This window comes from Gadus chalcogrammus, chromosome 7 (genome assembly GCF_026213295.1).
Source record: "Gadus chalcogrammus isolate NIFS_2021 chromosome 7, NIFS_Gcha_1.0, whole genome shotgun sequence".
In the NCBI taxonomy this organism is placed as follows: Eukaryota; Metazoa; Chordata; class Actinopteri; order Gadiformes; family Gadidae; genus Gadus; species Gadus chalcogrammus.
Window position 1 is genome coordinate 12,973,684 of NC_079418.1, and position 11,450 is coordinate 12,985,133.

At 42.6% G+C, this 11,450-nt stretch overlaps 1 protein-coding gene across 2 annotated transcripts; it reads left to right on the plus strand.

Moving 5' to 3' along the window:
- The first annotated feature begins 285 nt into the window (after positions 1–285).
- On the plus strand, positions 286–7,830 carry LOC130385181 (heterogeneous nuclear ribonucleoprotein A/B-like). 2 transcript variants are annotated; one of them, XM_056593551.1, is made up of 9 exons: positions 286–395; positions 1,223–1,571; positions 2,060–2,228; positions 2,453–2,611; positions 2,833–2,964; positions 3,075–3,216; positions 3,407–3,562; positions 3,952–4,039; positions 6,239–7,825. In XM_056593551.1, exons 2-8 carry the CDS (start codon positions 1,240–1,242, stop codon positions 4,020–4,022), a joined length of 1,161 nt encoding a protein of 386 aa, XP_056449526.1. In that variant the 5' UTR covers positions 286–395; positions 1,223–1,239; the 3' UTR covers positions 4,023–4,039; positions 6,239–7,825. The 2 variants fall into 2 exon arrangements, with proteins under 2 accessions (XP_056449526.1, XP_056449527.1); XM_056593552.1 differs by lacking the exon at positions 3,952–4,039 and having other exon boundaries at positions 6,239–7,830.
- Positions 7,831–11,450: the final 3,620 nt, after the last annotated feature.

Here is an 11,450-nt window from a genome sequence, read left to right on the forward strand (position 1 = left end):
GCACAACAAACCAGAAGAGGATCGTCGGGTACGTCTACAGAAATCTCGGAAAGGACTAAACATTGCTCAATCAAAACACCGAGAACCGTCCGTGTCGGGGTGTATTTAAGAAGTAGGAACATAATGTGAACATCACGCAGCCAGCCATACCCGTTGTAAGGACATTCTCTCCTCACAATACAGCATAAGCCAGTTTGTTTTTGTCAGCTCATAAAAGTGACCAATAAAAAGCCTCCTTCATTACAAGGCCCGCCCCCTGTGGCCTATCACAGCCGTTGTTGTTGTAACGTCTTGTCGTTCGCGCTCACATCCGGTGATATATATTTCGCCACGAGTTAGCGGCGAATTCGGAGTGTCCATCTTGAGAAGCAAGTCACCGTCTCCTCGTCTCTGAAGTAAGCGCATGTTTTGCTTCATTCGCCACAAAAGCTGTTCGGTAAATCGATTGTGTTATAATGGTTCTCACGTACAATGTTCACTCTTAGGTTGCATTTATCCGTATTTTAGCAGCTAGGCGATCTGTGGTCTGTTTTGATCGGGAAGAAAGTGCTAAGTGCTAAGCTAACGCGCTTTATGGGGGGAGGGCCGCACAAGGCTTTGACTAGAACCCCGCTGTTTGTATGTACCATTACAAAAAAACACATTTATGCCAATTTAGTGTGCAAAAGTTTGCATATTAGGCTGTTTCATATCGGTATTACCCCCCAGGTGTTCAGTGTACCGGTGCAGGGTGCTGTGTAGAGGTTTGTGCCGGGCCTGCACCGTGCATCGGGCGGTAAGGGAGCTCGTAAAGCGCGCCCGGCTTGAATCCTCAAAATGGAGAGCAGTGTGTTTAAAGTCTTCGCATCGCTATGATTGTTACATTATGGCTATTTGTCGATAGGTTTTATTTTGCTCTGCAAACACTTGCATACACTCGGTACGATATTTTAGTTTCACACGAACTGCGACATTTTCTTCCGTATTCGACTTTAGCTATTAGTTTCTATATCGATCCAAAGTCCAAGGAACCCATCTGATATTATTGTACGGTGTATCCATCCATTTGTGTCCAAATGGATGCATCTAATAGCGTCGATTGTTGGGTTTGTTTTTGATACATTGGTGTATCCATTGTTGTAGTAGTTCCATCGATAACCCTTTGTCCTTAATTATTGCTTACTTGTTACAGACTGCAACATGTATTCCACGATGGTCCGATTGTAATTGTTTTCTCCATTAGCCCCCCCATCCATCACAATGAGCGACACCGAAAATCAGTTTATGGAGACTTCCGAGCAGAATGGCAACGAGGGAGAGGAGGAGCAGAACGGAGCCGACCAAGAGGAGTTTGCTGTCAAAGAAGAAGAAGAAGAAGCAGAAGGCGAAGTAGAAGGAGACGTAGAAGCAGAGGTAGAAGGAGACGTAGAAGCAGAACCAGAAGCAGCAGCAGCAGAAGCAGCAGCAGAAGGAGGCGAAGGCGACGTAGAGGCAGAAGGAGAAGGCGAGGGAGATGCTGAGGCCGAAGTAACGCCGGAGGAAGCCGGAGACGGTGGAAAAATCAACGCTAGCAAAGGAGAAGATGATGCAGGGTAAGAGGATGTTACCTGGAAGATGGTTCACATTTAGGTTAACACGTGCCTGGGGTTTTGATGCCCTGTTTTGACACTACTTGAAGGAACAATGCACTGGGGTCTCTTAATTTACCATTCGGGCTCAACGTGACCATCGGGATGCAGGAGGACCCTGTTGCATTCTACTTTTTTGGCTAGGCGTAGAAAATTGAATGGTTCAAATTCAAGGTCTAGGGAGAATAGGTAGAATGTTGGCTTTCCCTTCTGTTAGTTTGTAGTGCTAACTCTTGAATTTTCTTGACTGAGTGGTAAATGACTTTCTTTTATGTAGTACCAAAGATTCTGTGTCTAGAAAGTATTATTCGTCCCCTGTAGTTAAATGTTTAGCTTCAATGGCAAAATTAACTTTAATTTTGCACGCTATGGGAAGGGTCACAATGTTAAGTAAACTGAAACTAATGGCTATAGGAGAAGGATGTCGAAGTAACTTTCCACACTGTCTGCAGTAAAATGTTCGTGGGCGGCCTGAGCTGGGACACCAGTAAAAAGGACCTGAAGGACTACTTCTCGAAGTTCGGCGAGGTCTCGGACTGCACCATTAAGATGGACGCCAGCACGGGCCGATCCCGCGGCTTCGGATTCGTCCTTTTTAAAGACTCCTCCAGCGTGGACAAGGTGGGTGGTTTCCAGACGTGCTACGCTGGCTTGGTTGCGCTCGTACAATTTCTAGTCTATAGCATTGATTGGTTTTTAAAACAATGGGTTTTAACATTCTGGGAAACTAATGCACATGCAGTAACTAAAATAGCCATTTTAAATAGCTGCCCGTACTATTTGAATTCATGGAGCCCTATTGTATCCCTTCAGTGCGTGTGCATGACGTTTTTCCTTCGGTATAGGTCCTAGAGCAGAGCGAACACAGACTGGACGGACGTCAAATCGACCCCAAGAGGGCCATGGCGATGAAGAAGGAGCCTGCAAAGAAGATCTTTGTTGGAGGGCTGAATCCTGAGGCCACAGAAGAAACCATCAGGGAATACTTTGGAACTTTTGGAGAGGTTAGTCTATGCCGTCATGTTGTGGGGAATTCCTGACCCTTTTTTACTATATCGAATGTATGGGAGACCTTTCCTAAATTATACGGAAAAAAGCCTGTGTTGGAATAATAACATTCATACTATTGTATGGCTGGAGAAATAAATGTCACATTAGTTTTCTTTTACCTATATTGTTCCATTTAGTTCTTACTTATTTGCTAATATTACGTATTTTCTTTAAGATTGAGACCATTGAGCTGCCAGTTGAGCCCAAGATGAAGAAGAGGCGGGGGTTCATCTTCATCACATACAAAGACGAGGCCAGCGTCAAGAAGTGTCTTGAGAATAAATTCCACACGGTCGAAGGCAGCAAGGTACCACTTCAAGGAAGCGCAAAAGACTTCAGGAGTACTTAGTGACCCAAAATTAGGAAAGCTTAAGGTCCATGTTGGACAGGGGTTTATGTTGTATCTCATGTCCCCAGTGTGAGTTGAAGATCGCCCAGCCCAAAGACGTGTACCAGCAGCAGCAGTACGGGGGTGGCCGAGGGGGCGGCTACAGCGGAGGTGGTGGTCGTGGTGGCAGGTGGCGCGGCGGTGGAGGAGGAGGAGGAGGTGGCGGTGGAGGTAAGGGCGCTGGTGGTTCTTTATTGTGCTCCTCACCCACAGCTTATAATGGATGCGTTCAAGGAACGGATTCCATGGTTGTACGATTTTAGGTAGCCAATGTATTTTTAAATCCTTTCTGATTTATAAGGCAGATGAGTTGATACAGGTATGGATAATTGTCCCAATTTGTATTGATTTTTTTACTCAGCCCAGAGCCAAGGCTGGAACCAAGGCTATGGTAACTATTGGAACCAGGGCTACGGTTCCCAGGGCGGTTACGGAGGCTATGGTGGATACGGAGGCTACGACTATGGCTCAGGCTACTATGGTGGATATGGCGGCGGCGGCGGCGCTTATGATTACAGTAAGTACTCAAATACTAGGGATGCACCAGTAGTGTAATTCAAAGATCTGGATTACCCAAAAACTCCAATCTCCCATAGTTGTACCCAAGGCATAGTCGGTAGATCTACCCTTTCAGATCTACCACACTATTGCCAAATTGGAAGATACAAAAAAAAAAACCAAATTTGTCAAACTAAAATGGGCCATGTCTCATGAAATGGCTAGCTTATTGTCTAACACGCTCTAGTGCTGCATCCCTGGTACACGCACACAGCAACACTGAGCAACGGCGCGCTGGCTGGCTGGCGGCGCTGTGGCATGTGGCTGGACTGACGGGTGGAGCTGCCTGACTGTTTGACTTGTCTGTGCTCTAAGGTACTCAGTGGCCTCTCTCTCTGTCCCCCGCAGACCAGGGCAGTGCCAGCTTTGGGAAAACTCCAAGACGGGGAGGCCACCAGACTAGCTACAAGCCATACTGATCACATTGTAGTGCAAGGTATGCTATGTCTTCATAGTCAACACTTGTGACTACCACAGCTGTCATGGCACACATGGGAGGGGACATTGGGGGACATCATAGTGGACAGGCTGTAGAATATTTATTATGTAACCATGACTGAATCTCATTTTTATCTGGCCAATGTGGCAAAGCTGGCAGTGAACTGCGTTATTTTTTAAATTAAATGTCTTAATTGATCCCAACAACCTCTTCACTATGTGACCCTTGTTAGTTCATAATGTAATGTTCAAACTGCCTGGGATTACTTGTATTAGTATAGTGAGAAATTGGCCCATTACACCCCTTTTTTTAATATTCCCTTATTCAAGCACCCTCTTTGGCTCTAGATTTATGAGATGTTGCAGGAGAGAACCTGCCTTCTACTAAAATACACTAGTAAAAGACAAAGACTTCAGAAATGGGTTGAGGTGGACCACAAGCCCATGGGTTTTGCTTATCTGGGAGATGGGAGGCTATCTGCTTTTCAGCTGCTAAGCATCTTCACACTTGCGGGATGGTTCAGGATCTTAAAAAGCTTGTCTGCTCATTATAAATGTAATCTCTTGCATTGTGAAGCATCTTAGATAATATTTTGGCTATTTCCAAAGCCTGTAAAAAATATTTGGGCTCAATGGTTCACTGAAGGCATGCATAAGTCAATGACCATCCTTTCTTGCCAGCCCTTAGGCTTCAGTTACCAACCGGTGCATAAAAGTGTCCTAATGTTACACATACCTACTAGTTAGCAGCACAGGCTAGTTTCAAAACCTGAATCATCCCTTCATCCTGGGGTCTCTTCCTCTGCTTCTGCCTCCCTAACAACATGCTGCCAAGGGCGCCCAACGCTTCCACGCTGTGCCCTCAACTAACATGATCTTATGCCCACTCAGCACATCACTGATCTCCAGTCTAGTTGGCCGTAGTCTGTTCTTACACTTGTTGTGTTGTCTGAGATAAATGGCTATATGTGTATATGTGTATATGTATATATGTATATATATGTGTAGATGTATATATGTATATATATATTAAAAAAGAGCATTTGATTATTCACATGATGGTTGAGTTTAAAGATAATCTAGTGGAAAGAAATGCTGAGAAAATCCGCTAAATTTCAAAACAAACTACTTTAAATTCTTGTGGCAAGAGTTAAGCGTTGAATAGGTCATGCAGAATTAGTCATCATTTCTGTGACCTACCAACTTTTGCACTGGGGAGCTTTTGTTACCTCGCATATTCACAGGAACACAGGAACTGTGCGCAGTCTGTGATTATGTAATTTTCTGTTTGCATAGTTCTCATACGGTGACCCAACTTCAGTTTGGCTCCCCAGCAAGTGCTCATTCTTGATTGGGAAGCCCAACGGCAATGACTCGGCCCACGACCATATAGAAATGCACTTGCAAAATGGTTTGGCCTTTTCCCCCAAGAAGGGATCCTCATCCATTCAACTAGCATGTTCTGACGTGCGCCCAAGTAATTGGACCCAACAAAAAAAACTTTTTTTTTTTTTGCTGCTCTAAGCAGTACTGCTCTAAGCAGCAGTGTAACAATATTTGACTGCAGAGTCTATGTTGGCCTGTTTAGCCTAAAAAAAATGTAGTTTTTGGCATATACAATCCTTTTTCTCTTGGGGTATTTTGTGCCCCATATAATTCGTTACTTCCTTCTAATAATTCAATGTTAAAAATTTAATTTCGCTCAAATTTAAGCTTTTAGGATATTTTGCTGCATGGAAGTAATCTCTTGAAATGTATCCAAAAAAGGTAGTTTAGAGGAAACGCGCTTCAATACCCCAGGGTTTGACAAGGTTTTCTGTTTCACCATAGGCTACCATGATACTCAAAACAAATGTTTGGTAATGCCATTACATAGTTTGACAAGGAAGTCCAGTCATGTATCTCACGATCAGGTCTACCATTGTCATAAAAATGTTGGAAATGTAATCGTCAATCTGTTGCTTGACAAGTTTAATACTTTGTATTAAACAAATACAGCATTGCTATTGGCCAACGGTACATGCTTGCAACGCAAAAATAAATGTAAGTGATCAGTCCTTCTGAGGGCGTAAGGATGCATGTCTGCTTTCAACAGTAGTATAGATGTATTTGAACGCGCATTAGTGTTGGCTTAAATTGGTTGTGCAATTAAATAGCTGATTTTATTTTATTTAAATATTTCTCCTCTCTTCCTCAGTGCTCAAGTGATCCAGTGTAAGATTGGACTTATGGTAGCCTGGCGGGGACACAAGACTCCACTCAACTTTTATGGCAGACGACCATTTTGTACAGAAACCATCAGAATAAAATGTAACTTTTTCCAATTTTTTTTTACCCGGTCATGTTTTGTTTTTCCCGTAGTTTTCTTTTTTTTTTCCCACATTTCCACAACTGGAAGTGTTATTTTTACCGTACTTTTTGGTACCTTTTGATTCTAATGTATTGTAAGGGTTGTATTTTACATGTCTGCTGACTTTACAGAACAAAACATTGATGCTGTAAAGGAGCTTTTGTTTTGTTTTTGAAGAAAAAATAAACATTTTTCAGTAATTTTTTTTCCCCCTGTTCTGGTGCTTCCAGACTCTTGAGCCAAGTCTTAAGTTCACCTGGAAGGGCACAAGGTCAAGTGGGTGTCCTCTGCAGTAGGGTCTAGTTACTGAGGTTTAAAGTGGCCATGGTTACCAAATCAACAAAACAATTATGATATAACTAAATTCCAATGAACAAAAAAATTCTTTTTAAATTCAAAATGTTAACGATCTTTCTCCCCCTTTACCACATGGCCGATGTTGGAATATGATAATTCAATGTAAATAGACTTGTATCTGCGAAAGGGAATGCTTGCCTCTTTTGTGTCCTCGTCAACCGGTGCGCACCTTTCTGGATGTTTTAAAGGGCAGTGTCTTCAGATATGACTAATGCGGAGAAGGGCTTGCTGATATGGACTGCTGTCTGGAAGGGGGAGGGGGTTCTTTTCGCTTCTGTGTTGACTTAATTTGTGTGGTATGCCTATGTTTTAAGTGATAGCTCTGGAATTAGATGTCTTCAAAGTTTGTTTATAGGACCAGGCCCTCTGGGGTCTACACAAACTAGTGTATTTGGCAGTTTGTTAGTAATAAAAAAACCTTTGGTTTAAGTGTCTTCTAATGCTTAAAGTTACTGTTAATGATAATGCACATTGTAACCGGAAACCACTTTGTTCCCGACTTATTTCACTGTCAACTTTGGTTGCCATTTATTGTTCAAGTCTCAAAGATGACTGCTAATCCAAGCTTGGGTTGAAAAACTAGTCTCATCGTTTGGGGAAAGTTATGACTTGAGTGGTAATTGTTCAATGTGGTTTATGCAGCAGAGACGCAAAGTAAACGTGCTTGCGTTTGGCAAGTGGTTCAAAAAGTATCTCGGAGCACAGGTAAGAATTGTTATGGAAGTGGAAGTAGTGGTAAATAAACCACGCCTACGGGTTAATTAACCCGTAAATAATTAATTACGTAATTTGTCAAGGCTTGAGAAAACTGCTACCAATGGCCGGGAGTGGCTCTAATCAAAATGGGGGTCTTAAGGATATGGTCATGGACTGGGAGGACAACGGGCAGTGACTATCCTGGTCTTTTTGTCTCAACGTTGTACTGCAGCCGGTGGTACAACGAAGAGGTCAAGAAGAACCCTGGTTTCCCTTGCATATAATCCACAGCCGACATTGGTTGGACCGATTGTATGGGTTCCAGGCTTTAAACTGACGATTTTAAGGAAAATGAATGGGAAATGGATCCGGAACCAGAGCTGCTTTTTAAAAAAAAAAAAATGGGGGCGGGCACCCTAACGTCCTTCAATGTTTGCTCCCTTATCGGTGGACGTAATATAACAGGACGTTTCTTCATTGGAAATATTTGGGTAAATGTGTTTGACGGTACTGGCTAGCAATCAAGCTAACCTGGTCCTGGATGTATAAAAACTAGTCAATACAGTTGTCTATCAGGTAACAGTTATCTTTCCAAGCAACCTCAGATCCTAGGCCTTCTCACCTCACCATTAATTTGGTTTTCCCTGAACGCTATGGTATCAAAACCAGGTTTCATAAGTTTCGATCAGTATTCCCACAGAACGATTAGATTCAGCAACAAACGTGATGATTCGAACCACCAATAATGATGTGCTCTTTAATTCAGTAGAGCAGGCCTGTACGCGTTCATTTGCTGAATGCATTTAGCATAGAAACTTGGTCTTGGTGGATCTGTACTATTAGCCAACAACTTGGCTTACAGTATACAAATGTTGGACGTATAATGCCTACATATTTCAGGCCAATGTCAGGCCTACATATTTTGTGAGCCTTTCAGCCTCACAAAAAAGTCTAGAACTGGCCTCCAGGTTATCTGTGCTTAATACAGAGTAGTACTAGTACAGTGTAGTAGTAGTAGTACTAGTAGTAGTACAGTGTAGTCGTAGTACAAGTGTATTAGAAGAACAACTACATTGTAGTAGCAGTACTATTATTTAATACAGTGTAGTAGTACGTATAGTAATACTAGTACAGTGTAGTAGTAGTAGTAGTAGTAGTAGTAGTACTAGTAGTGCCGTTGTTACACCGAATTCTGCGACCCACCGAAAAGTGTGACCCCAGGGGGCAGTGTTGCATATTTTTTGCAATATGCACGAGTTTGAAGCGTATAAAGGCATGACAAAAACATAAATAAAACATAAGATCTCCCCCCAACCAATTACCTTTTCATTAAAGGTGCTTAATAAATACATGTTTTGATTTTATTAGCATTTTACAGACCCATACAATGATAGGGCGTTTAGTACGGTCCTTCACCGTTGCTTCTTTACCCATAAAAGTCAGTGTTAAATTACGCTGATTTACCTTTGAGCATTTCCTATTATAGGCTAGGCCTACTGTGTAAAACGCTGTTTAGAATTAATGTTTGTATGAAGAAAAGAAAGACCCACCGGTGGGGAGAAATGTGAGCGCGCTATTACTGCATCCACCAAAATGTAAAAGCTAGTATATAAATTTGGGGACAAACAGAACATTCAAAGGGTTATTCAAGTTTTTTTGCCAAGCATGTTCAGGGGCATTTCAGGAATTATTCAGTGGGTATTCAGGAATTATCTAGGGATTACTAATGGTTTATTCAGGAGTTATTCAGGTTTTTTTCGGGGGATTCAGGGTTTATTAAAGAGTTGTTCAGGGGTTATTCAGGGATTTTTCAGAAGTTATTCAATTGCTATTCATGGCTTTTTCAGGGGTTATTCAAAAGTTATTTAGGTCTTATTCAGATGGTATTAAGGAATTATTCAGGGTTTTTCAGGGATTATTCCGATTTTATTAAGAGGTTATTCAGGGATTTCAGGAGTTATTCTGTAGTTATTAAGGGATGTTTTGGGGGGTTAATCAGTAGTTATTCAAGATTCAAGTATTTATTTGTCACATGCTTAATTTGAGAAAGAAAAAGCATTGAAATAGGGATTGCAACTGCAACTCCCAGCTGTGCAAAGTTTAATAATAATTGAAAAGTAAGAAGATTGGATTAAATAAATAAAATAAAATAAAAAGTTTATGAAGAGGGGGGTATTATGCATTCATTCATTTGTATGGCTTGGGGGAAAAAACTTCTTCTCAGTCTTTCTGTTCTGGCCTTTTGAGAACGAAGCCGCTTTCCAGAGGGCAACCATTGAAACATTATATGGCCTGGGTGATGATGACAGTCCTTTAAAATTGTATTTGCCCTTGACAGGCAACGCCTAGTGTAGATGTCCTGAAGTCCAGGGAGTGCAGTGTTGGTGATTTTCTCTGCACACCTGATGACTCTATGCAAGGCCTTCTTGTCCTGAGAGTTGCTATTTCCGTACCAGGTTGTGATATTTCCAGAAATAACAGACTCTATTGTTGCTGAGTAGAATGTTTTCTGCAGCTCTCTGGATATTCTGAATTTGTTCAGCTTTCTAAGATGGTACAGACGCTGTCTTGCTTTTTTCACCAGGTTGGAGATGTGGGATATCCATGAAAGGTCCTTAGAGATGACTACTCCAAGATATTTAAAGTGACTCACTGTCTCCACCAGGGTACCATGGATGTTCAGTGGTGTGTGATGTAGCCTCTGCTTGTCCCTTCTGAAGTCAACCACCAATTCCTTTGTTTTGGCAATGTATAGTTCAAGGCTGTTGTCATTGCACCATGATGTCAGCATCTTAATTTCATTTAGATAGGCTGCAACATCGTGGTTGGAGATGAGTCCAATCACTACTGTATCATCCGCAAATTTGACAATAGAGTTTGATTTGTAATTGGCTGTACAATCATGGGTGTAGAGGGAATAAAGCAGGGGGCTTAGAACACATCCTTGGGGGGCACCAATGTTGAGAGTGACAGTATTTGACATGCAGCTACCAATCTTCACCGCCTTTGGCCTGTCCCTCAAAAAGCTGAGAACCCAGGAGCAGAGAGATGTATTAAGACCTAGATGTTTGAGTTTGGTGACTAAAATATTTGGCACAATGGTGTTAAAGGCCGAGCTATAGTGAATGAACAGCAGGCGTGCGTAATTCCCCTTCCCTTCATCCAGGTGGGAGAGAGTGGTGTGGAGGACACGGGATATGGCATCATCAGTACATCTATTGGGTCGATAGGCAAACTGAAGGGGGTCTAATGAGCCAGGTGTCGAGGAACATATAAAATCTTTTACAAATCTCTCAAAACATTTCATCACCACTGATGTCAAGGCTATAGGGCGGTAATCATTTAAGCTGGCTGGGTTGGTCTTCTTGGGCACAGGAATAATGGTGGATATTTTTAGGCACCTCGGAACTAAAGAGTGGGCTAGAGACAGATTGAAGATTGTAGTTAACACTGGTGCAACCTGGTCAGCACATGATTTTAACAACCGCCCAGGAATGCCGTCTGGGCCAGCGGATTCAGGGTTGATCAGTGTTAATTCTCTGCTCTCCAGGTGATCCTAGAGCTGAGAGAGAGACCGGATTGCTCTGCCAAAGCTCGGCGAGGACTCACCTTGTCCCTGCAGCTGTTCAGGGTCCTCTACCCCACCTCCGTCCTACCTGTCCCAGGGTAGCCCCTCGATGACATCACACAGAGTGACCCCAATTCCGTCCTACCTGGCCCAGGGAGCCTGCTCCTGCGCCAGTGGAAACTGTCTCTCGTTGTGAGGTGTTTGTGTGAAGAGGCTTGTGGATTGGTAGTAGTACTGCTATGACCAGGCTACTTATTTGCATACACACTGAGTTAAACTGCCTAGCGTGATGGAGGATCTTCCCGCGACCAAAGGGTCAGGTTAAATTACCTTGACTTTCATAACTTTGTTGCAACTGTGGGGTAAATGCATGTGTTACAAAATATTGAGCCTTCCTGTGATGAATACGCAACACTTGATCACATTGGTTTACTTAAA